Consider the following 26,968-nt stretch of genomic DNA (forward strand, 5'->3'; position numbering starts at 1 on the left):
GTCTGGGTATTGCCCTTCCACCTTGGGTTCACTTGCCACCCAGAGATCCGTGCTGAGGTACAGACGATCCCCGTCTCCCCTGCCCTGGAGAGACCACACTAGCATATTTCGTAGGAGTTCCCCCCGCCCTCCCTGACCCAAAGGGCACCTCCAGGAGGCAGCCCGGACCGGCTCTCGGAATCCGAAATCCCTGCTGTCCAGCTTGCTTTTTCTTCACCCAGCCTTCATCTCCGTCTCTGAGACCTATTACGCCACCCTTCCCTGGAGCCGAAATCCCTGCTGTCCAGCTTGCTTTTTCTTCACCCAGCCTTCATCTCCGTCTCTGAGACCTATTACGCCACCCTTCCCTGGAGCCGTCGGGAGCCAGAGAGGAGCTGGCGGGGATCCGGGACCGAGGATCCGGGATCCGGGATCAGGCTCACGGGTTCCCTGGCCTGCACGCTAAGGCAGCTCCTGCCAGAGCCTCAGGGGGGTGGGTGTGGGGAGCGCTGCAGCCCGGGCAGGGAGGGCGGGGCCTGCGCAGCGGAGGGCAGAACGGAGGTGGGTCTTCGGTTCTCGAGCCACCTCCTCCCGCGGCTGGTCCTCAGCCCCGCCCCGGCCCCTCCCTCCGGCCTGTGCGGCGGGGTCCGGCGGCGGCGGCGCCGCGCGAGGACAGGCGGAGGCGCTGGACGTGGGGCGGCGCCGCGGGCAGGGCCGGGCGGACGGGCGCTGGCAGCGGGGGCAGCGCCGCGGGCCCCTCGGAGTGGCCGCAGTCCGGGCCGTGGCCCTCCCATCCTGCTCCGCCGCGGTGAGTGCGACGGGCGGCCCCCAGGGGTGCGTTTGTATCCCTGTCTTCCCTGGTCCGGGGCCACCGGGTCCGAGCGGCCGTGTGTCTGTCCGAGGGTCCGTCTATGCGTGGGGGTACAGATGCTTTTCAGAATCTGTGCCTGTCTCTGTCCACGTGAGGCGTGTCCATGTCCGTGAGAGCAGTGGGGGGATTCTTCGGGCTGTGGCTGCTCACGTGAGGTCCATGTTTGAGGGGGGAGACGCGGGTGGATGGGTGATGGTTCCTTGGAGAAGCGCTGGGTTTAGGAGCTTGTGTATGTTAGTGGAGGGTGTCGAACGCTGCGGCCGAGGGTGACGGTGTGTGTGTGGAGGGGGGGCGGGGAGGGCGGGTGGGTTGCTGAGTGGGACTCTGGAATCTTGTGGCCCGGCTTGTCTAAAGGGTTCCTTACTCCCTGGTGCAGACACTTCCACCTCTTGCTCCCCCCTCCATCCTCCTCAGGCACTAAGAGGCCCACTAGCCAGGATGGAGGACACTCTTTCCTTCTCTAGTGCTGCTCCGTGGTCAGGAAACCTCATCCAGAGGCTGTTTCTTGTAGGAAATGACCCCCCTTGGTTCCCCTGCAGCTTGGGCCTTGCCTAGAGGACCCCAGGCCCCTCCCCTGGTCTGGCCTCCTTCCTTCTGGACTTGGCTACAGATCCTGGGCAGCAAACCTGCAGGGACAGATGGTTGCAGGTTGGAGGTGCACGCTGCACCCCAGGGAGGTCATTCTGACTGAAAGCAGGCCCTGGGCTTGTTCCTGGTGTGGGGGTCTCTCATGTGGACAGCATGAACCCAGGATTGGCCCCGGTAGGAAGATAAAATCTGGGAGGTTGGAGCAGGTGTAGAGGTCTTTTTTCACAGGTCTCCCTGTGTGTCTGTCGAGCTCTCTAGTGCCCATTCATTCCCTAAGCAGGGCTCTGATTTGCTGCAGAATTGGAATCAGAGCTGCAGGCTTGACAGGTGCCCTGCCTCTCTTGGCTTGCATGCCTCCGGTGACAGAGCACTTATTACCTTATGCTGTGGGAAAGCTTTATGTTAAGTGGAGGTCTTTTTCCTTGGAGCTTTGTTCACTTATCTTGTTATTGCCTTTGCTTTTGCCTGTCTGTCTAGTGAGAGGGAACTGCAGTGATTTAAAAAATGTCTCTCCTGTCACCAACATATACTGAACACCCTCTGTGTGCCAGGTACTGCCTCAGCCACTTAGGGGACAATGACATTCTTGCTGAGAAAAAAGCTTGAGCAAAGGCCCATAGTTGGGATAGTACAGCCTGTGTTCAGAAAAACAGCAAAACTGTACGGCTGAAATAGAGTACCCAGAGGGAGCATCATGGGTAACTGAGCACACATTTATTTTAGAAGGGAGGTGGGGGCAACTGCAGCTACCCTCTAACACACCTAGCCTTACCGTGGAAACCAGCAATCAAATCCTCAAGGCCGTACAATTTGAAGTTTAAGCATGGGTACATACTACAATCTATAGGAACCTTTGCCTGGAAAGAGAACCTTAAGAATCTCAGACTTGGGGAACAAAAAGACACCACCTCCAATTTACATAAAGGGGATAAAGTAGGAACTTGCCCAGAGTCTTACCTTGCGTTAGTGAAATAAGTGACAGTCAGAACTAGCTCCTAGATCTCCTGACCTTTTTTAACCTAGACACATTTTAGAGGCAGAATCAAGGATAAAGAATCATAGCTTGTATCTAAAAGGTGAAAGAAGAGGAGGAATTGAGAAAATTCCCAGGATTCTAGCTGGTGTGGTTAGATGGATGGTGGTACCTTTTATTGAGATGAGAAACACAGCAGGAAGAGCAGGTTAGGGGGAAATGAATTCACTTTTAGACTAGTCTCCATGCATCTTCCTTATAGAGGTTTCAAGATACAGTTGGATGTACAGGTCTGGGGTTCAAGGAAGTTTTCTGCACGGGAGATAAGACTTTGAGGGTCATTAGCCAGCGGATGGTAACTGAAACCCCAGGAGATGATGAGATTTCCCCAGCAGAGTTTGAAAGTGAGAGAAGAGGCCTTAGAACAAAGCCCTGGGGAACTAAACATTTAAGGAATGGGCACTGAAAGAGCAGCCAGGGAGCAAGTGGAGAACTTGCATCCAGTGATTTTGAAAGCATCAAGTACAGCCTCTGTCCTTTTGAGTCGTGCTCTTGCTTAACTGGTCCACGTTTCTTAATTTTTCATGCTTCTGTTCCTTCAGTCAGTTTTCCCAATGTACCTATCAAACTCCTATTTGTCCCTCAAGAGCCAGCTTATGTATCCCTTCCTCTGGAGGCCTCTTCATTCTCTTCCACCACCTTTTGACTTAGATACTTCCTCCTCTTTGATGCCATAGCAGTTTAAATATATCAATATCATGACACTTTTCACATTCCATGTCTGTTTCCCACATTAGTCTGAAAGCTTGTGAAGGACAGGGCGTGTGTCTCAGTTTTGCATCTCTAGTTCCCAGTTGAAGGGTCTGGTCCAGAGTGTGCCCAGGGAAGTTTGATTGATATGTTGATCAACTGATCAAATGGTTCTTTCACCTACTCAGTCTGGCAGTGGTGGGGGAGGTGGTACTGTGAATGTCATCACTTTTCTTCCTTGCCAATCTTATTGAAAGGATTCCTTGGCTTTGAGGACTTTACCTCCTCTTAGGCTTAATCTGTTCCAGAGAAACCCCGAAGACTGTAACCTGCAGTCATTTGTCATTTTGTTGAGGCCTCAAATAATCAAATACACTTGGAGGCTAGTGAACAGGAGTGAGTCATTTTAGAAAGCAAGTGAGCCTAGCTCTCTTGCATCCACTTTTTAACAATTCTTTGGTCATCTACCTCCACTCACAGCTATGTAAATCTGGGACTCACGTGAGGTTGCAGGAGGAAGTCATGGGGGAAATTAGATGCTGGTTGAGAATTTGGAGAAACTGAAAAGCCTTGAAACACGTCCTTGGCAGATGTTAAGGATCTGGTGGAGTCAGCACTGGCCGTCGTCATTTGCTCACAATCAACTTCCTCCTCAGCCCCCTGGATCTGGCTTCTTCTCCTCCAGCCCCTGGAAACCACACTCCCTGAGGTTGATGACAGCCTCTCCTGGGCTTTAGATCGTGGGACCTTTCTGCAGCATTTCACAGTGGGATCATTCCCTTGTCCATGAAGCTTTCTACTCCCTTGGCCTTCATAATCTCCCTCTTTCCTGCTTCTCCTGCCTCTCTGGCCACACTTTTTCCATTTCTTTGCAGGCTCTGTTTCCTGGGCCTATCCCTAAAATGTTGAGGTTCCTTGGGGCACAATCACAGGCTCTCTTTTCCCATCTTGGGGTGATGTCATCCACTTCCATGGCTTCAAGCATCATCTCTACACCAAGGACTTCCAAATCCTTATCTCTAGGCCATACTCTTTCTTAGGCTCTAGCCTATCTTTTCAGCTGCCAGCTGGGCCTCTCCACTTGAATGTCCCATAGGCACCTCAGATTTATCTTATTAAACACTGAACTTATTACCCTCTCATTACCCGAACTGCTCCTCCTCCAGAGTTTCCAAGCCAGAAAACTAGGGATCAGCTCTAATCCTTTCTTCTCCCTCTACTCTTCACATCAAACTAACCAGCCATCAAGTTCTGTTGATTCCTCTCTATGAAATCTCCTTCTCTCATCCTCCCCTTTGCTACTCCCCTAGTCAAGGCCACCATGATCTCTCCTCTGGAATATCATGGCAGTCTCTTGACTTCCCACCTGTGTCCTCTCTAAGCTAGTTTCCACACAGCAGTCAAAAATTTACTATTTTGGCTCTATCACTCATACTTAAGCACTCTCCACCCCACCCCCAAAAGGTTTCCTTTGCTCTTTGGGTAAAGCCTTAATCCCCTAGCAGGAAAGGGTAAAATCTAAACTTCTTAATAAGGCCAATAAAGCATTGTGTGATCTAGCTCCTGCCAACCACCCCATCTTGTTTCTCAGCCCTTCCCTGTCCCAGAGTATGATTCAGTCTCCTGATGCAGAAGGAGACTGAATCTCAGAAACTCGCACTCATCCTGGAGCTCTCCACTTGAATGACACCTTCTTCAGGAGAATTCTCTTGACCTCCAAACTCAGTACCCCTCTCCTCCTCCCCAAATCTAGGTTAGGTGACTTCTGTGCTCCTGGAGCAATCTGTGCTTTCCTGTCATAGCCTTCACCATATTGCATTGCAGTAATCTCTATTAGGCTGTGGAATCCATGAAGGCTGAGCTGCAACTATTTATCTTTGTATCCCCAAACCTAGCAGAAATGTTAAATGAATGCTGAATGAGGCACTGAGGTGCCTTTAGAACTGAGCCATATAAGACAGGTGGGATAAGGAATACAGAGACAACCTGAGGGAAGGGTGAAATCTCAGCTCTGAGTTCAAGGTCCTCCAAGTGTCTGCTGTGATAAACAGTCCACTTAAACCATCACCTTTAGAACCTTGGGGCCAGATATTTAGGGCACAGTGGGGTAGGAGAGGTGGGAGTAGGAGCCCAGGAGAAGTAGGGAATCTTAGTGATCCAGGTTGGGGTATGGCCTCAGAGGCTGCATGCCTAGCAAGTCTGGGTGGGGGAACTGAAGCAGGAAGGGGAAGGGAGGGAGGAGCTGTCCGACCTTGGATGTAGCCCAATCTCCGCCCCTGTGTGACAGGCTGGGAGAGCCCCTTGGGCTTGGAGAGAGGCGGAGTCTGACATCAGCTGCCCCAGCAGGGCCCAGTGGGCCACTCCTACTCTTCCTCCCAACCCTCCCCTTCACCAGACAGAAGCTTCAACTTGGATCCGGCCTCCTATTTCTTCTGCCAACCCTCAATCTGTCCTCCCTCCAGCTAAGTTGTCCTTGTACTAAGTCTCCAGATTCAAACCCGTCACCTCTGGAGAGAGAACCGCAGAATCCCAGTGCTCACATCAGGAGAGGATACTCTCAGGCATGCCCTTTCTAGCCTAGCCATGCCCACCCTCACACATAAGTTACATACAGCCCAGCCCTTTCCAGCCCCGCCCCAAACCTGGAGAAGTCTCTGGACTGGTCCCACTGCATGCATGCATGCATTTGTTCACCCATTATCTTTAGAAAAGCCCATGATGCATCTAGCTGGGCACAGATAGTGGTGACTTGCTCCTATCCTAGTCACTGCCTGTTTTGAAGTAGTCCAGCTGTCTTTCTGCCTCCTTTATGGCCAGATTTTGCTCGTGAATTGTCCACATCAGCTGTGTTAATTCCTTCATCTCCACTCATTCTTCAGTCACTGTAACCTGGCTTCTGCCCCTACCACTCCACCACAGCCAAATCTGGTGGACATGCTTCAGTCTACCTTACTTCACCACTCCTTTCTTGAATCACTCTCTCCTCTTGATTCCCTTGGTCCCACACTCCCTTGGTTTTCCTCCCGTTGTTCTGCGTTCTCCTTTGCTCTCCACTGTCTGTCCCTAGGCGGTCTCATCCATTCTTGTTGCTTTAAGTGCCATTAATATGCTAGTGCTTCTAAATCAATAACCAGCCCAAACCTCTCCCTGGAGCTCCTATGTTCCTTACTTGACATCTCTACCTGGATATCACAAAGACACCTCAAACTTAGCGTGCTTAAAATGAAGTGCCCCAAATCAGCTTCTCAGCTTTCACCATCTCTGTGCATGGCCCGCCGTTTGCTCAAGGGAGAAACCTGGGAGTCACTATTAACATCCTTTTTCGCCTGTCACATCCAGTCCGTCATCATGTCCTTTTGATTCAGCCTCATGAGTATTTCTGAAATCAATCCACCCTCTTATCTATAGCTCTGCTAATACCCACCATCATCTTACTGAAGAAAGGGGGTAGGCTCCTAACTGGTCTCCCTGCTTCTATCTCTTCAATTCTCATAGTTGCCAAAGTAGCTTTTTAATTTACTTTTATTTTTTGTAAATTGCATCATTTCCCTCCCAATTTAGGAGAAAATCTAGATTCTTAACATCAAGGTATTTCTTGATCTCATTTCAGTCTACCTTCTCAAACTCACCTCTTGCCTTTTATTCACTTTCCTCTAACCACATGGTCCTTTCGGGTTCTCAGTGAGCCCTCTGTCTAACAACTTGCATTCATGCTATTCCTTTAACCTAGAATGATTTCCCTCCCTCATTCTCTAATATCCCCACCCTCATCCCTACTATTTTCTTCCCATCGCTTTGAGCTTGGCTGAAAAGTTACCTGCTTGGAGAGGCCTTCCCTGATCACCCAATCAAGAAAATGTTCTTTCTCATAGCATCCTTTTCTTCTTTATGGCACTCCCCTCTCCTAGTTTGTAATTATGTATTTATTTACTTTAAAAATACCTGTCACCATCTCCCTAACACAGGGACAGTGACCGTATCTGTTTTGTTTATCACTACCCAGTGCCTGTACAAAGTAGGCACATAATAAATATTTGTTGTATTACTGAATTAATTCAATAAGTATAGATTGATCCTCTGTCAGGCTCTGTGCTAAGTGCTAGAAATAAAAAAAATATATATGTATAATGCCTGCCCTCAAGAACTCTGCATACAGTGGAGGAAGCAGAGAAGTAACAGGAAAATTGTAGTATAGCATATAAGGGCTAGGATAAATACAGGGTGCAGTGAGACACAAAGATGGAACAACTAACCCAGACTTCAGGAAATCAGGGAGGGCCTTCTGGAGGAAGTGACGTTTCCATGGTGACCTGAAAGATAAGTAGGAGTCAGCCAGGCAAAGGGGGTCTTGGAAGAGGATCTCAGGTAGAGAGAACAGAATGTGTGACTGCCCAGAAGCAAAAGAGAACAAGAAGTTTTTCAGGAACTAAAGAGAAACCAGTGTGACTGATCATAGAATCATGAGACATGAGGTTGTAGAGGGAGGTATGGGCAACGCTAAGCCTTGTTGGCCAGTTGAAGGAGTTTGGGCTTTGCCCTCTGGACAGTAGATAACCATTGAAGGACATTTAAACAGGGAGTTAGTGACAAGATGGAATCTGTGTTTTAGAAGCTTCGTTCTAACTACACGGGGAATGGATGAGAAGCACAAGGGAGAAGGATACCAGTTAGAAGGCTGTTGCTGTTATCATAGGCGAGAGTTGGTGGTGACCTGAATTTGGGGCAGTAACTGTACAGTTGAAGAAAAGGGGATAAGATATTTGGGAGGCAGAATCCACAGAGCTGGATACTGATTGGATGTGGAAAAGAATGCAATCCCAGGCAGTTGTGCTGAGAGGTGGGTCAGGGCATAGGTAGGAGGGCTGTAGGAAGTCAGAGGAGAGACACTCCATCAGGAAGGTCTCCTGGAGGGGGCTTTGGGGGAGACAGAGGTGATGAAGGATGGGTGTGTCGGTGAGAGTGGGCATCCTTGTACCCTGCACTTCACATTCACTATTGCAAATTCTCAAAACAACCATTTGAGGATTGTCATTTCCATGTAGGGATTGTTATTCCCATAATTGCAAATTAGGACACTGAGGCTCAGAGAGGTTGTATGAATTGTCCAAGGTCACATAGCTGGTAAGAGGCTGAACTGGGTTTGAAACCTAATCTAACCTCGAGTCTGTGCTCTTAACTGGAGCAGCATGCTCAGGGGTCACTCAGCCAATCGACTTGAGCCTGCTCCGTCCGCATCACTGCCTGTCCTGCCCCTGGCAGGAAGGCAGTGGAGCTCGTTCTCTGCAGGGGATTTGAGTGGTGGGGACAGGCAGGGAGAGGGGGTGCTGACTTCCCAGGTGCTGACCATCTCTCCTTACACAGGCTGCTGTGAGTGGCAGGAGCCATCGTGGACACCATGGCGAAGAGGGAGGAGAGCCCTGGCCCGGAGGTCCAGCCTATGGACAAGCAGTTCCTGGTGTGCAGCATCTGCCTGGATCGTTACCGGTGCCCCAAGGTTCTGCCTTGCCTGCATACCTTCTGTGAGAGGTGAGGGGTTTGGATACAACAAGGGATAAAGACCTTGTAGGCCCCCTCAAGTGGGGAGTGACAAGTCTAAGTCTATAAGAGGTGAGGGAAATCTGTGTACGCACGCAGGGGAGCAGGTGAACCCCAACCTACAGGAGATAAGGGTTTGGTACCAGAACCCATGAGAGGACCAGAAGCTCCTAACACTGGGCCATGGTCCCTGCCCAGAATAGGACCTTCTTTGCCCCTTCCCAAACCCTAACAGCCTTCGACAGCACCAGAGAAATCAGACAGAGCTGAGACTCTCAACCAGAAGAGTTTGTGAAGGAAAAAGTATCAAATAATCATACAGCCAGACTGCAGGTAATATAATATCACACCCTTAATAAGTGCTGCTAATAAAGTGCTAAGCTATGAGAGCTTAGCGTATAGGATCTTACAGTTTGGAGAATCAGGGAAGGCTTCCTTGAGGTGTGATCTAGAGGCTGAGTAGGCGTTAACTACGTGAAGGGAGTGGTAAGAGCATTCCAGACAGAAGGAAGAACGTGGGAAAAGGCCATGTGGCCTGAGGGACTGTGGCAGGTCAGGGCCTAGAGGAACCCCAGCAGTGCTCGTGTGATTGAGAGTGGCAAGGGATGAAACTGGAGAGGAAGGTCGAGGCCAGACCACGTGGAGCTTTGTGGACCTGTTACCTAGGGAATTTTGCCTTTACCCAGAGAACCACATGAAATTTTTGCAGGGTTTTAAATATGATCGCATCTGTATTTGGACAATTTCTCTCTGCCCTCATTCCTCATTGCTCTGTCTTGAGTGGCCTGGTCCCTAGGTCCTCTCACCATTGTTCCATTGAAGCCTTCCCTCTGCTTCCTGCCTTCACTGACACCTGGCTCTGCCTTAGGGACTCTGCTTACCTTCCAGCCCTGTTCTTTAAGATTCCAGCTCTATTGCTCTTTCCTCTTCATCAGCTGGAAACAGTTTCAGCCTTCCTGCCTTTTGTAAGGTCTTCCATCAACCTGGGTGACTTCATTACACACTTATGCCTCTTGGTTCTTGACGGTCTCTCCGGGGCTATCCTCCACGTCACCTCAGTCATACACTTTCCAGCAATGCTCTTGGTGGTCATCGGCCAGAATAATACCACTTTGTCTTGGTGGTATTGTTTAAACTCCAGGATCCCATTCCTGGCTCCCATTACCCCACTCCCACTATACCAGCTTTGACTGCATCTAGATATCCAGCCCCCTCGACTACTCCCTTTTCTCCCTGCCACCAGATGCATCCTGCCCACCCTTTTTTTCCTACCTATTCTGGGTCCTACGGCTGTCCATCTGACTGGCTCCCACAGTCCCTCACATCTTTGTCCTTTTCTAAGCTCAGTGCTAGATTAGTTAGATGTCTCTACACCTTCTGCTATGCTCAGATCACTGAGCACTCCTGGAGAAAATCAGTGCCTGAGAAATTATAATAATAGCTCCCATGTATTGATTGATTATGATTTTCCGGGACTGGCAAAGTGGTTTACATGTATTGATTTATTATACTTAATCTTCACAACAGATACTTTATTATCCCCGTTTTAGAGAGGCGGAAACTAGGGTTCAGAGTCATTAAGTAATTAAGAAATGTTTCCACAGCAAGTAAATAGTCGAGGTCTGAATCCAGGTTTGACTGCAGAACCTTCACTCTTTTTTTGTTTATTGATATGTAATTGACATATATTATCCTATTAATTTCAGGTGTATATCATCGTGATTCGATATTTATATTGATTGCGAAATGATCCCCACTTTAAATATAATTACTGTCACCGTACAAAGTTATTACAGTATTATTGACTATATTCCCTATGGTGTATATTACATCCCCATCACTTGCTTATTTTATAATTGAACGTTTGTCCCTCTTAATTCGCTTCATCAATTTTACCCACCCACCCCTAACTCCTCCACACTCTGGTAACCACCAGTTTGTTTGCTGTATCTATGAGCGTGTTTCTGTTTTGTTTTGTTTGTTTGTTTTGTTTTGTTTTAGATTCACATATAAGTGAAATCATAAGGTATTTGTCTTTCTCTGTCTGACTTATTTCACTTAGCATAATATTCTCTATGTCCATCCATATTTTCAAAAATGGCAAGATTTCTTTCTTTTTTATGGCTGAGTAATATTCCATTGTGTGTATATGTGTATGTGTGATTGTGTGTATTATACAAAATATATGTATATGTGTATGTACACACACACACACACACACACACACACATATGCCCTACATCTTCTTTATCCGTTCATCTATCGATGGACACTTAGGTTACTTCCATATCTTGACTATTTTAAATAATACTGCAGTGAACCTAGGGGTGCGTATATCTCTTCAAATTAGTGTTTTCCTTATCTTCTGATAAATACACAGAAATGGAATTGCTGGATTGTATGGTAGTTCTTTCTTTAATTTTTTTGAGGAACGCCCATGTTTTCTATAGTGGCTGCACCAATTTACATTCCCACCAACAGTGTAGGAGGGTTTCCTATTCTCCACACCCTCATCAACACTTGTTTTTTGTCTTTTTGATAATAGCCATTCTTACAATTGTGAAGTGATAACTTGTGGTTTTGATTTGCATTTCCTTGATGATTAGCGATGTTGAGCATCTTTTCATGTGCCTGTTGGCCATCTGTATGTCTTCTTTGGAAAAATGTCTATTCAAGTACTCCGCCCATTTTTGATAGGGTTGTTTGTTTTTTTTTGATATTAAGATGTGTAAGTTGTTTATATATTTTAGATATTCACCCTGTATCAGATGTATAATTTGCACATATCTTCTTTCTTTCCCTAGATTGCCTTTTTGTATTGTTGATGGTTAACTTCACTGTGCAAAACTTTTTAGTTTGATGTTATCCTATTTGTTTATTATTGCATTTGTTATCCTTTCTTGCGATTCGTCCAAAAAATATTGCTAAGACCAGTGTCAAAAAGCTTACTGACTTTGTTTTCTTCTAGGAGTTTTATAGTTTTTGGTCTTGTATTCAAGTCTTTAATTCATTTTGAATTTATTTTTGTATATGGTTTAAGATAGTTATCTAGTTTCATTCTTTTGCATGTAGATGTCCAGTTTTCCCAATACCGTTTATTGAAGAGACTGCCTCTCCCCTATTGTATATTCTTGCCTTCTTTGTCATAGATTAATTGACCATGTAGGCATGGGTTTATTTCTGGGCTCTATATCCTGTTCCATTGATCTATGTGTTTGTTTTCATGCCAGTGTCATACTGTTTTGATTACTATAGCTTTGTAGTATAGTTTGAAATCAGGGAGCTTTGTTCTTTCTCAAGATTGCTTTGGCTGTTTTGTGGTTCCATACAAATTTTAGGATTCTTTGTTCTAGTTCTGTGAAAAAATGCCATTAACATTTTGATAGCGATTGCATTGAATCTGTAGATTGCTTTTAGTAGAATGTACATTTCAACAATATTATTCCAATTCATGAGCACAGTATACCTTTCCATTTATTTGTGTTGTCTTCAGTTTCTTTCATCATTGTCTTACAGTTTTCAGAGTACAGTCTTTAACCTCCTTGGTTAAATTTAATCCTAGCTATTTTATTCTTTTTCATGTAATTGTAAGTAGGATTGTTTTCTTAATTTCTCTTTCTGATAGCTTATTATTAGTATATAGAAATACAACCAATTTCTCTATTTTAATTTTGTATCCTAGTACTTTACTGAATTTATTACTTCTAATAGTTTCCTGGTGGTCTTTAGGGTTTTCTATATATAATATCATGTCATCTGCAAATATTGACAGTTTTACTCCTTTCTTTCCAATTTGGATGCCTTTTATTTATTTTTCTTGCCTAATTTCTGTGGCTAGGACTTCCAATACTATGTTGAATCCAAGTGGTGAAAGTGGGCATCCTTATCCTTGTCTTATTCCTGATCTTAGAGGAAAAACTTAGCTTTTCACCATTGAGTATGATGTTAGTGGTGAGCTTGTCGTACATGTATGGCCTTCATTATGTTGAGGTATGTCCTGTCTACCCCAACTTTGTTAAGACTTTTTATCATAAATGGATGTTGAATTTTGTCAGATGCTTTTTCTGCGTCCATTGAGATGATCAAGTGATTTTTATCCTTCATCTTGTTAACGTGGTGTCTTGCGTTGACTGAGTTGCAGATGTTAAACTATCCTTGCATCTCTGGAATAAATTTCACTTGATCATGATGTATTATCCTTTTAATGTGTTTTTAAATTTGGGTTGCTAATGTTTTGCTGAGGATTTTCGCATCTGTACTCATCAGGGATATTGGCCTGTGATTTTCTTTCTTTGTGAGGTCTCAAGTTTGGTTTTGGTATCAGAGTAATGCTGGCCTCATAAAATGAGTTTAGAAACATTTTCTTCCTCTTTAATTTTTTGGAATAATTTGAGAAGGATAGGTATTAACTCTTCTTTAAATCTGTGGTAGAATTCACCTGGTTCTGCACTTTTGTTTTTTGGGAGTTTTTAAATTACTGACTCAATTTCATTACTTGTAATAAGTCTATTCAGATTTTTTTATTTCTTCATAATTTAACCTTGGAAGGTCATGTGTTTTTAGGAATTTATCCATTTCTTCTAGGTTTTCTAATTTGTTGGAGTATAATTGTTTGTATTATAGTATTCTGCAGAGCTCTTAACTACTACTCGTACTCATTTATCTTTTGGTCTCTGCTCTTAAGAACTTAGGTTCTAGTGGGCAGTAATAGACAGTGAAAAAGAAAATGATCAAACAGGCAAGTCACAGCTTGTGCTAAGTGTTTTGCAGGAAATAAACAGGGAGTAAGTTGGGGTGATTGGGCTAGGGACTCTGTTCTACATTGAATCATCAGGGAAGGCTTCCATGAGGAGGTGATATTTGACCTGACACCTGAGGATGAGAAGGAAGCAGACATGTGCAGATTGTTCCAGGTAATCGGAAAATTTTTGCAAAGTTCAATGCAAAGGCTTTAAAGGAGGAGTAAATGGGCATGTTCAGAGACAAGAAAAGAAGCCAGTGTGGCTGACTGAGGAGGAAAGTAGGATGCAGTGAGGTCCAAAAGAGGACAGACAGTTCATGGGGGAGCTTGGCAGTTTTAGGAAAGTGTTTGGATTTTATTCTAAATGCAATGGGAAACCATTGGAGGATTTTATTTTTTATTTATTTATTTATTTATTAGCAGGGAAATAATGTGACATAATTAGATTTTTAAAGCTCACTCTGGCTGCTATGTTAAGAATGGAGTGTTGAGAAGCGAGAGTGGAAACAGGAAACCAGTTAGGAAGCTAAAGCCAGGTATGCTCAACAAATAGGAAGGAGGTCTTGATGAGTTTGAAGGTATTTTGCAGGGGAAACACCAGAGTCAGTGAGCTGGGAAGAGAGCTTCAAGGAAACGGAGTGGAATGGTTGAAATGCAGATTTCAGAGCTGATGCAGTGACAGGTGATGGGACATGTATGGGTGGTGGTGGGAGCACGGGAGTGGACAGCTGAGGTGAAGTGGAGGGAAAGATCACGGGGGGTGAGGAGGTCAAGGAACTAAGAAATCCTGATGGTAGACGGGTCACTTTGTAGATGTCACTGGGACTGATGACAAGAAAGAGAGAGAGAGAGAGAGAGAGAGAGAGAGAGAGAGAGAGAGTTTTGCGGGCAGTGGGGAGGAGGGGAAGGGTAACAGAAGAAGAGAGTAAGCGAGAAGAAAGGCTTCAGTGAATGGGGAAGCAACCATTAAGTCGGCAGAGACCATAACAAGAAGGGGTGGTATGCATAGAAGGCATGAACTTCCAAGGAACTGAAAAATCTTTTAGAAATGTTCCAGTTGGGGGCAGGGAGGACTCAACCCCAACTTCTGGCCCTGAGGAATGTGGAGTATGAGACCAAAACCACTCTCTACTTGAGAGGATGGCAGGGGAAACTAGGTCACAAATAAGTTAATATTTGTGAAGCAGTTAGAATTGTACCTGGCACACAGGGTTTGTTAAATAAATAAAAACTAATTAGTTCAGATCAAGAGGTGTGAAAGAACGGTAACCGAAGAGATTGAGGATATGGGCAAGTTTGCACCAGGAACATCTTCCCTCCACAAATTCACTGTCTCCTAGCATGCTGCGGTCAATCTGTTTCTAGTAAGCTGCTTCTCCTCCTCCCTTGGTGAGTAATCCCAGCCCTCTCATGCTCCTCAGTGCCCCCTCCTTCACTCTCAGCAGCTCATCTTGCCTGAGGCAAGTTAGGCATAGTCTAACTTTGCCCCCTGTGCTCAAATACATCCACCTCTCTTTTCCTTCTCCATTTAGAGGATGGGGTCCACGCCTCCTCTTCAGGCCAATCTGACCCACTCCCTCCCACCTCTAGACCTTGTCCCACGTCTTCTAGTCTCTTCCATCTCTACTTCAATAATAGCTCTTCAATGTATAAAAATGCTCAAAGGTCCCATTACAAACAGATAATAATTGTCCTTTGTGCCTTTGTCCCCCTTACCTGCCATTCAATCCCTCAACCCTCTTCTTACTCAAACTTCCAACCTCCTATTCACTCTCCAGCTGGCAACAGTCAAGCTTCCTTCCCCTACTGATCCGCTCTGTTTTCCTTACAGGCAAAAGTACTCTCACATTTGCCAAATTGATGGCCATTTCCCAGTCCTTACGTTCTCTGTCTCCTCAGCTGCTTTTGACGCTGATGACTACTCATTCTCTCCTTCTAGAATTGTGCTACTCACTTTGCTACCCTGGCACTGTCTCTCCCCCTACCCTCTCTGCCTGTTTCTCTTTGCTCCCCTCATTCAGTATTTGCTGAGTGCTCTGTCCTGCTCTTATCACTGTCTCCCCTTTCTTGGCTGATCGCATCCTCTGCAATGGGTACAGAGGCCATGGAAATGCCGATGGCATCCTTGTGTGTATCTCTAACCTGCCTTCTCCCCAGCTGGATGTTCCCTGTTACGGAAAACGCAGCCAGATCAAGGCGGAGCCTCCCTGTAAACCTCTCCTCTTTCTGTGAGTCTCATCTTAGTGAGTGTCACCACTATCCACTCGGTGATCTAAGCCAGGAGTCTGGGAGTCAACCAAGACACATCCTTCACTCTCCATATCTAATCAGACAACACCTCCCACTGGCTGCATTTCTTAAATACTTCTCAAATTTGTTCTACCTTAGTCTACACTGCTACTCTCTGAATCCAGGTCTTCTCATCTCTTGCCTGGACTATTGCAAGAGTATGTTAGTTAAGCACATGCTTTGCCTTGGATTTGGATCCAGGCTTCATTGCTCACTAGCTTTATTGTGTTGGACCACTTACCCTTTTTGAGTCTGTTTGCATAAACATATAAGTGCAAAGCACAGCACCAGGCACATAGTGCTTAATAAATGGTAACTGGATGATGACGATGACGACAGCTAGCACCCCTTGTCTGCTGTTTCATCCGATTCAAATTCACCCTCCACCCAGACGCAGTGAAGTGGAGCTTGGAAGAATGTAAACCTGGCTGTCTCATGCTCCTGTGGCTCTTTTGTTGTTGCAATGACTTTTAAGCTCCTTGGTATGGCCCACGAAGCTCTGCACAGCTGGCCCCTGCCTCTCCCTCTAGACTTCTTACCATTCCTTGTCTTGGACTTGGTCTCCAGCCACATCAAGCTGTTTATAATTCCCTACCCACACTGTGCTGTTTCTGTTCGCCCTCTGTGTCTGGAACACTCTTCCTCTTTTCCCTGCACCTTTCTTTGATCAGGCTAACATTTATCCAGGAGGATTTAGCTTATATCACCCCTTCTGATGCCTTTCCTGGCTACCCTTTCCACCCATCCTGGGCAAATGCCCCTTCTGTACATTTCCTTACCAGTGTATCCACTATTCTCCTCATATTACATTGCCTATAATATATAGTGTTTTCTGGGAGTTAGGCATATAAGCCGTTTATATTTAATCCTCCAGTACCCTATGAAATCTGTACTGCCTCCATCTTACAAAGGAAGGATCCTTGGCTTATCAAAGTTGAGTAATTTGTCAGGGGTCACAGAGTATAATAGATAACCAACCTAGGTATTGAACCCAGGCAGCCTAGCTCTAGGACGCACACACTTATTCATTACACTGTTTACTTCTATAAACTATTTCTGACTTCCTAGACGACTAGAAGTATTTTAGAGGTAGACACTGTGCTTTATCTTTGTATCCCCAGAGCTTGGCACAAATTTGGCAAGAGTTGGCAGTCAGTAAATGTTTACTGAGTTAATGAAGTGGGGGCTAGCTGCACATTTTCTATGAGAAGGATTTATAAACACCTGTGAAAGGTGAACCTGTGTTTGTGCGCACTGTGAGGAATGTGGATATGTTGGCTCTTCTGAGAAAGGTCAGGGATGTGTTTCTCCTCAGTTGTAAGAGATGAGGCCTTTTATACCTGCTGGCAGGGTAATATGTGTGTGCCAACCAGGAGGTTTCAAAATGAAGTGTAACAGCACACCTGTGAGGAGAGGGGCAGCACCCATGAACGGTGTGAGGAGGGGACCACTGATGCCTTCCTCTGAGTCCAGTCCTTCCTTTGATTCTGCCTCCTCCCTGGCCAGATGCCTCCAGAACTACATCCCTGCCCAGAGCCTGACGCTGTCCTGTCCAGTGTGTCGGCAGACATCCATCCTCCCCGAGCAGGGCGTCTCGGCACTGCAGAATAACTTCTTCATCAGCAGCCTCATGGAGGCAATGCAACAGGCACCTGATGGGGCCCACGACCCCGAGGACCCCCACCCCCTCAGTGCGGTGGCTGGCCGCCCCCTCTCCTGCCCCAACCATGAAGGCAAGGTGGGCCCAAGCAGGCCCAGTGAGGCCAGGACTTGGGGTGGAGGGGAAAGAGAGGTTGGGGGAGGGGGCCGAGTGGCTGTGGGTGAGAGGGTATTTCTCTGAATAAGTGATCCAGGTAGGGGGGGTGCACCTGGAAGGTGAGGGGCAAAGGGGGAAGGTAGGGGAGGGGAGGGGCAAAAAAGTTTGGTGTCTAGCTGTTTGCCTGACTGAAGTCTTTATGCTGCCAGACGATGGAGTTTTACTGTGAGGCCTGTGAGACGGCCATGTGCGGGGAGTGTCGCGCAGGGGAGCATCGGGAGCATGGCACGGTGCTACTGCGTGACGTGGTGGAGCAGCACAAGGCGGCCCTGCAGCGCCAGCTTGAGGCGGTGCGCGGCCGGTAGGCACCTGGTGGGAACCTAAGCTGGTGGGACCATCAGGGATGGTGTCTCAACAGGGGCAGGGGAGGGACCCTGGGAGATAAAATTCTTAGGGCAGGGAGACCTCAGGTAGGGGATCTCTTGGAGGGTATCTCAAGCCACCCCAGTATGAGCTATTTCCCCTCCCCAGATTGCCACAGCTGTCCGCAGCTATTGCCTTAGTGGGGGGCATCAGCCAGCAGCTGCAGGAGCGTAAGGCAGAGGCCCTCGCCCAGATCAGCGCAGCCTTCGAGGACCTGGAGCAAGCGTTACAGCAGCGCAAGCAGGCTCTGGTCAGCGACCTGGAGGCCGTTTGTGGGGCCAAGCAGAAGGTGCGTCCTTCACCCTTCCCTACCACCGTCCATCGGGAGACGGCCTTACTGTCTCCATGTCCCTGCTTTCCATACCTGTGCACCCCTTTCCCTCATGTATACTTTCTGCCTCCTGACATGGCACCATAGGTGCTGCAGGCATCTGTGTCCCTTGTCCACACTCCCCCTCTTGTAGTATATCTTTCATGCTATAGTACTACAAGTTCATCAGGAATTACAGAGACCCCCTCTGCACCAGTCTGCTCACCCAACCCTCCTCTAACCCCTCCTCAGGTGTTGCAGACCCAGCTAGACACACTGCGCCAGGGTCAGGAACACATCGGCAGTAGCTGCAGCTTTGCGGAGCAAGCCCTGCGCTTGGGCTCGGCCCCGGAGGTGTTGTTGGTGCGCAAGCACATGCGAGAGAGGCTGGCAGCGTTGGCGTCGCAGGCCTTTCCAGAGCGGCCACACGAGAACGCGCAGCTGGAACTGGTCCTTGAGGTCGATGGGCTGCGGCGATCGGTGCTCAACCTGGGTGCGCTGCTCACTACGAGCGCCACTGCACACGAGACGGTGGCCACCGGCGAGGGCCTGCGTCAGGCGCTGGTGGGCCAGCCCGCCTCACTCACCGTCACTACCAAAGACAAGGATGGGCGGCTGGTGCGCACCGGCAGCGCCGAGCTGCGCGCCGAGCTCACGGGCCCCGACGGCACACGCCTTCCTGTGCCGGTGGTGGACCACAAGAATGGCACGTACGAGCTGGTGTACACAGCGCGCTCCGAGGGCGAGCTGCTCCTCTCAGTGCTGCTCTACGGCCAGCCCGTGCGCGGCAGCCCCTTCCGTGTGCGTGCTCTGCGTCCTGGGGACCTGCCACCTTCTCCAGACGACGTCAAGCGCCGCGTCAAGTCCCCTGGCGGCCCTGGCAGCCACGTGCGCCAGAAGGCGGTGCGGAGGCCCAGCTCCATGTACAGCACAGGCGGCAAGCGGAAGGACAATCCCATTGAGGATGAGCTTGTCTTCCGTGTCGGTACAGATGGCCGGGGGGCGCAGCCAGGCGGGTTGGGGCCCAGGCAGGGAGAATCAGAATGGCGTGCCAGTGAATTCTTTTGTTTCCCCTATCCTTTTCCCACAGGCAGTCGTGGAAGGGAGAAAGGGGAATTCACCAATTTACAGGGTGTGTCGGCAGCTAGCAGTGGCCGCATAGTGGTAGCAGACAGCAACAACCAATGTATTCAGGTGAGCGCCTGTCTAGCTCTCCCAACACCAAAATAGAGGTCCTCTAGCTACAGCCTCCTGAAAAAAACTGTATAGGTCACCTCCTTGAAGATGAAACTCTACAGGTAGTGCCACAAATCATAGCACTATCTTTCACTCACCCACTTTCAGTCTCTCCCACTGGCCACAACAGGAAACACGTTCAGTTAGGCACCAGGGTTCACTGTGCTGGCAGCCTCTACCTCCCAGGCGGTGGCTCAGGCCAGACCCTCTCCTGGACCCCAAAGATCTGGCTCATTATTCCTTCCTCTCTGCCTTGGCTTGAGTCTCCACCTGGCTGGCTTACTTTCTTGCCTTTTCTCCACCACGTGATCAGAATGCAGACTCTGCCCTCCCTGCTATCTTTCAACATACCTTCCTGGCTCCAGAATATAGCTTGTCTGCACTGGTCTCTGCAAACATGTGCTTGACTAGACGTTCAAATGGGGGTAACTTGTGAAAAGGGGTGTCTTCCAGTGGCTAGACTAGTGAAGCCTCACATGTAGGCGGTCCTGTCCCCTGGCCCTCCCAGCACCTCACACACCTAATTAAAGCTTCTGATACACAAATGGACATGGCCTTTGCTACACTTCAAGCTCCTGAAAGGCAGAAAATATGGTTTTTATCTCTCTATTTGTTGTAGTGAACCAGAGCCTAGTGGCAGACCTCAGTGTGGTAGACACAGCAGAGCAGTTAAAAGTTCAGGCTCTGAAACCAGACACCTGGGCTTGCATCCTAGCTCTGCCACTTACTGACAAGTCATGTGACCTCTCTGAGCTTCAGTGAACTCATGTGTAAAATTTGGAAAAGAATACCTCATAGGGTTGCTGGGAGCATTAAATGATATCACGTAGTGGGCCCGACACCTAGTGAACCTTCTCATGTTAGTTAAAAATATCATTGTCCAGGTGGAAGCTGTAAACAAAAGCCAGGAGGGGGGAAAGTGCTGGAGGAGGTTGTTCATGGAACTGGAAGGATCCCAGAAGGGCTGGAGGTGGATTACTATTAAAAGCCAAGTAGCTGAGGTCACATTGTAAACGGTTTTGGAGAGGATGCTGTGGAATGTATCCTGTACAGGATTGTTTCGAACTACCCTGAACTTCAGTTTTTGGGAGCATTTTATCAGGTAGCAAAACTTTCCTGAAGATACTTCCTGCACAACACCTATAAATTTAAATTTCTTCCTGATCTGCCTGACTATCCCTGTCACAGATCCAGCTCTGTGAAAGGTCTGTCACCTCAATATCAGCTCCTCCCTCGCGCCAGCTTTCCACCTAGCAGGCTGAAGGTACCAGGAACTCTTCCATGACTATATTCCCAGTCCTGTCCAGGCCACCTTTATTCCCACCTTATTCCTAGGAGTGGGGGAATGGAGAGGCCCAGGTTAGCACAGGGAGGGATTTGGACCCAGCCTGGATAGTGAGGAGGAGATGGGATGAACACGGAGAGGGGTGGTGGTGAGGCCCTACTCAGTCACTCCCTCCACCTCTAACATGCTTCCTCCTCCTTATGCCAGGGATACTTTCTGGCACCAAGTTGAGATTTGGGAAACCTTCCCTGGGGTGCATACACACGATGCTCACATGCTACGTTGTCTCCCCAATGAGGGGCTGTGCTTGCCCACTGTTTCCGGGTGGGGAATTGAGAGGGAGAGCCTGGCCCAGCCCCCTCTTCTTTCTAAATACCTGCTAGTCCTACAGCAGTCTTCGTTGCTCTCACTCCCACCTGCACTCAACTTCCTAGCTGCTCGGAGCCTGGCTCTCAGATTCCAAAGCTGAGTTTCTGCTTCTCTTACTCTGGAGGCCTCAGGCCCTAGTATGGGCTGGGCTCCTGCACCCTTCAATTCATGAGGATTGGGGTCCTCATGAACTTCTCCTCCTTTGGATCTGTCTATGGTGGAGGCTGAATGAAGAATTTGATTTGACAATTTGTGTAATTGTGTTAGTCCAGAAATTTTATCAGCTCTTCTATAAAAACTTGCTCATGTCCTTCAAGCAGAATATCAATCACATTTTCCTCTGGGCTGCCTCAGCCTTTTGCTATAACACTTTTCGTACTTTACTGGAATCTCTGTTTTGTTTTGTTTTGTTTTGTTTTGTTTTGTTTTAGTCTCTCTCCTCCATTAGACTCCGATCCTGAAGTTACTTAGTGCTACTATGGTGTAGGGGAGAGATGTTAAGCACCAACAGATTCTAGAGATGTTAAGGAAGCAAATATGGAAAGTTTTGATGAACCATTGGATGTCAAGGGAGAGGGAGGGATCAGGAATGGCAGGACTTGGTGCACTGGTAGGTGGTATTGCCATTCAGGAGCAAGTCTAGGTATAAGTTGATGAATTCACTTTTGCACGTGTTGAGTTGGAGCTCATTGTATGGCATCCAAGTGGAGATGTCGATTTATGGTCTGAGATTGAGCTGAGGAATCCATTCATTCGTTGAATGTCTGCTGTGTGCAAGTTGCTATATCAGTACTGCAAATGCAGCAATAAACAACAGACACAGCTCCTGCCCCACATAGAACTTACATGTTTAGAAGAGGACAAAGATGTTTAGTGGTTATTTAGTTACAGAAGTGACAGTCATTATGAAGTGAGTTATAAAGCGTATATTATGGAGACTTAACAGTATGTATATACATCGATTCAGGGGTGGAGTTGGTCATTAAAGTCTTCTCTGAAGAAGTGACCTGGAAATTCTGAGAATCGAAAGATGAACAGAAGTTGTCCAGATGTAAGGGGTGGGGTAGGATAGGACAGGAAGAGCAAGACATCCCCCCACCCCAAGCCTCATCAGTTTTGAGCTGCAAACTGAGCTGCTCAGGCTGGAGGAGGCAGGTGCATGACCTCACTGCTGATCTGGTGGTATCTTTTAGTTTCTCTCACATCAACTTTTTAGCCCGTGGTGCCTCCCTTCTCATGCCGGTAGGTGCTGTCACACCACAGGGGATCAGGTTAGAATGGGTGATGGCATAGTGGAAGGTCTGCATCAGGAGAGAGTGATGTCTGTTGGTGGAACCAGTTCATACAGTCCCTGCAGGCCTAAAAGATGGGGATGGGGTGGGCCAGGAGGCTCAGATTACTAAGAATGGAGCAGCTCTGGATCAAAGAGCAAAGCCAAGGCCCAGAACTTGAGTTCTCCAAGACTGCTCCTGGCTCTGATTCATTTTGTGTCCCTAGAGCCTATAACAAAGCAGTGTGTGAGACTTATGCAGTGAGTGATGTCTTGGCTGTGAAGGAGAAGCAAGAAGGCTTAGCTGTAGAGGAAAGGAGCATTAAAGCAAATGCTTTTAGGGTGGGGAGATCTGAGCATGTTGGGCTGCTAAGGTGGAGGAAGTAGGAGAAGGCGAGAGGTTGAGAGATTCACTGACCAGGAGGAAGGTTACCTTGTCAGTTCTATAGCCTCGATGGGCTACTCCTTGTCCATTTCCTTCCTTCCCCACCCCTTTCTTGTTTGCTACTAAACCTCGTTGAGTCGACCTCCTATATGTCACTTGAGTCCATCTGCTGCCCTCCAGCAAGTGCCCTGGTCCGAGTCTTCATTTCTCACCTGGACTGCTGCAGCAGCCTCTGACTGGTCGGCTAGCTTCTAGTCTCGATTCTTCCCTGTAGCCCTAGTGCTCTTTCTTAGAGGCTATAATGTGTTTTTTCCCAATACCACCATGCAATTCTCCAATTTTCAGTGGACACTGACCAGGTGTCCTACAAATTTAACTCAATTCTGACACTGCCTATCTGGAGATAGCGTCACATCTCGCAGGAAAAGAGCTTAGTCCCAAAAGACTGCCCCCACTTCAGACGTCGATTGCAAGTCCAGGTTGTCACCTATATTTCTGACCGAACAGCTATAAATTGGAAGTTCTCACACCACCTCTTTGATTAATTAGCTAGAGTGGCTCGCAGAACTCAGAGAAACATTTACCTACGTTTACCACTTTACAGGATTTGATAAAGGATACAGATGAGCAACCAGATGAAGAGGTACCTAGGGCGAGGCCTGGAGAGTCCCTAGTGCAGGGGCTTCAGTCCCTGTGGAACTGGGGTGCACCATCCTCCTGGTGGCAGCCCAGAAGCTTGTCAAACCTTCTTCAAGAGTTTTTACAGAGCTTAATCTGTGCACGCGCGCGCGCACACACACACACACACACACACACAGTTTCCAGAGGTTAGTGGCTAGGGCTGAAAGTCCCAGCCCTTTAATCCTTTGGTCTCTCTGATGACCAGCCCCATCCCGAGGCCGTCTAGGGGCCCCACCCAACGTCACTGGCATAGCCAAAGCTCAGAGGAGGCGCCTTATGAATGACAAGACACTCCTATCACTCAGAAAATTCCAGGGCTTTGAGGAGCTCTGTGCCAGGCACTGAGGACAAAGACCAAATAGATTTCTTACCACACCACCAAAGCAAATCTCTTTTTGTCACGCCCCTGCTCAGAAATTTTCAGTGAACCCTCGTTACACCCAGGATAAAACCTGGCTCCTGTCATTCACAAGAGTGCACCCCGCAGTCCAGCCACATTGGACAGGCAGGACCCATATTGGACTCTGTGCCTTTTACATACTCTGCTTAAATGCCTTTCTTCCTCCTTCTTGACTGGTCAACTCCAGTTCGTCTCTTGCATCCTTTTTGGCTATTAGCTCAGATGTCATCTTCTCTTGGAGCCGTTTCTGACCACTCCCCCTCACCCTCTTGATTTTCTTACAATCCCATTCACATCTCTGCTACGTGTCCCATAAGGTCTGCCATGTCTGATTCTTCTCTGTGCCCCTCACATGGTGTCAGTAAGTGCTTGTTGAATGACGAGTGAATGGGGGGTTTCCTCCCTCAGGATCCTGCTCCCTTCCCTCTGTGCCCACAATCTCTCCCCTCCTCCCCTCTTCCTCCCTTGATCCGCTGCTCCAGGTTTTCTCCAATGAAGGCCAGTTCAAGTTCCGCTTTGGGGTCCGAGGGCGCTCGCCTGGGCAGTTACAGCGCCCTACAGGTGTGGCAGTGGACACCAACGGAGACATTATCGTGGCAGACTATGACAACCGTTGGGTCAGCATCTTCTCCCCTGAGGGCAAGTTCAAGGTGAGAGCCTTACTGTCACTACACTCTGCAGCCCTGGTGACTAGCTGAGGTGACAATTCTAGTGCCTCCTGGTGGTCAGAGCCTGACTGGTCCATTCCCAGCGCAAGGTTCTGCTTTGGTGCGAGGCTGGGACTACTCTCCCCACCAGGCTGGCTAAAGCCCCTAATGGGTATCCCTTTCTCCAGACCAAGATTGGAGCTGGCCGCCTCATGGGCCCCAAGGGGGTGGCCGTAGACCGAAATGGACATATCATTGTGGTCGACAACAAGTCTTGTTGCGTCTTCACCTTCCAACCCAATGGCAAGCTGGTTGGCCGTTTTGGGGGCCGTGGGGCCACTGATCGCCACTTTGCAGGTATTGGAGGACAACTCAGAGATGTATTCTTATACCCCATTCCCAGAGAACCCCCCCTGTCGACCCCAGCTCTAAAGACCCCTCCTCCTGTATCTTGGCCCTAGAAGACCCCTTCCGTTCACTGTGCCTAGCACCGTCATCCCAGAGACCATTTATCTCAGCTCCAGAGACTCTACCCCTCTCCTAACACCCCAGCTTTTTCATCCCAGATGTTCTTCCCCATTCCTCTCAGTGTCCCAGCTGGCTTCCCTGAAGACCACTTTGTATTTTCAGGGCCCCATTTTGTGGCTGTGAACAACAAGAATGAGATTGTAGTGACGGATTTCCATAACCATTCAGTGAAGGTCAGTGTCCTCCCTCACCTCTTTCTCTCCCCCTTGAGATCATTCAGTTGAACAGTGAACATTTATGCCATGGCTGCTTTGACCCAGGCACTATACTAGAAGCTGGGGATACAGTGATGAATAAAGCAAATACTTTCCCTGTCTTCTTGGTTATAGTCTAGTAGGGAAGAGGTAACAAGCATATTGCAATAGGATAAATTCTGTGATAAGGAAGTTCAGGGAACTGTGCGAGGGCATAGCAGAAGCATTTAACACAAGTGAGACTGAGCATGACCTGAAGCACCGGGGGAATTAACCAGAAGGTAGAGAAGGAGGAGAGGATTTGAGGCAAAGGGGACTGGAGGAGCGAAGAACTGGGGGTGGGAAGCCTTATGGTGTGTTCAAGAAACTACAAATAGTTCAGACTGGATTTGTAAGGATGAGGCTTGTGTGCCCTTTACAAGGCTTGCTGTCTTCCTAAGAGCTATGGGGTGTCACTGCAGGATTGCGGATAAGGGGGTGATACAGTCCTGTGGGTCCTAGATCACTCTGGCCGAGGCAAGGCTAGTAGCAGGAAGGTCAGTCTTTTGCAATAATCTAGATAAGGACCATTGCAGTGGCAATATATACCTAGGGTACAGATTTAAGATAGAATCAGTGGTTGTGTTAATTCACTGGCTGCCAAACAGAGGAGAAGGTGGAGTCAAGAGTGACTGATGGACAAATGGGTGCTGCCAGTCACCGAGAAAGAGAACTCGGAACTGCTTTCCCAGGGAAGGTGGGCTGTTAGTGAGACATCAAGTAGAGGTGTCTAGGAGGCAGTCGAGTGCGTGACTGTGAAACCTGGGAAGAATTGGTCGGTAGCAGCAGATCTGGGGACCCTCAGCCCTGGGGCTTCAACGCATCCTCTTCTGAGGCCTTGCCCTCTGCCTGAGGCCAGGTCCCCAGTCCCCAGCCCTTCGCCCTGTCAGGTATACAGTGCCGACGGAGAGTTCCTCTTCAAGTTTGGCTCCCACGGCGAGGGCAATGGGCAGTTCAACGCCCCCCACCGGAGTAGCTGTGGACTCCAATGGGAACATCATCGTGGCCGACTGGGGGAACAGCCGCATCCAGGTGAGCAAGGCCCAGGGACCGAGGCTTCCTGCTGTGCCCAGGCACATCCACCCCCCGAAATGCCTCTCGTCTCTTGATCTCAACTCTCCCTCGTTCTCCACTCATTCCCCAGGTTTTTGACAGCTCTGGCTCCTTCCTGTCCTACATCAACACGTCTGCAGAGCCACTGTACGGCCCGCAGGGCCTGGCACTGACGTCGGATGGCCACGTGGTGGTGGCCGATGCTGGCAACCACTGCTTTAAGGCCTATCGCTACCTCCAGTAGCTTCACAGGGGCCCTGCTGGCTCATGGAGGGATGGACATAGGGGTGATTGGACAGGAGGGTCTGGCCTGGCGTTGGGCCAGACTTGGCAGCACTGAATGTGGGCTGTGGGCGTGGGTGCGCCCAGTGCCCTCCCTCTTCCCGTCTCCCAACCCCACGGTTGCACTTTATTTATTCGGTTCTTGCTTTGGTGACTGGGTGGGCCTGGACTGTGGTCCCAAGGACGTGTGCAGAGCTTCACCCTACCCCCTTACACGTCTCCTTTGTCCCCTCAGTCTGCTCCCCACCCCCCAGCCTGGGGCCAGAACAGCCTCTTACTCCAGGGCAGAAGTCCCTCTGGTTGTCTCCCTACTGCCCCCATATACAATGACAGAGACAGCAATACCCCACCCCCCATATTAAATAAATGTGTTCGCCAAGTGTT

General features: G+C 48.4%; 1 protein-coding gene across 1 annotated transcript; it reads left to right on the forward strand.

Annotated features, from left to right (window-relative positions):
* Positions 1-648: 648 nt before the first annotated feature.
* Positions 649-26,968, forward strand: TRIM3 (tripartite motif containing 3). Its single transcript, XM_033119964.1, is given in 13 exon segments — positions 649-787; positions 8,523-8,687; positions 17,233-17,464; positions 17,692-17,843; positions 18,014-18,194; positions 18,468-19,200; positions 19,306-19,409; positions 24,324-24,491; positions 24,677-24,845; positions 25,119-25,189; positions 26,140-26,211; positions 26,213-26,281; positions 26,394-26,968. Coding segments are annotated over 12 exon segments (2,235 nt in total). The 5' UTR covers positions 649-787; positions 8,523-8,556; the 3' UTR covers positions 26,547-26,968.

This window comes from Rhinolophus ferrumequinum, chromosome 11 (genome assembly GCF_004115265.2).
Source record: "Rhinolophus ferrumequinum isolate MPI-CBG mRhiFer1 chromosome 11, mRhiFer1_v1.p, whole genome shotgun sequence".
NCBI lineage: Eukaryota > Metazoa > Chordata > Mammalia > Chiroptera > Rhinolophidae > Rhinolophus > Rhinolophus ferrumequinum.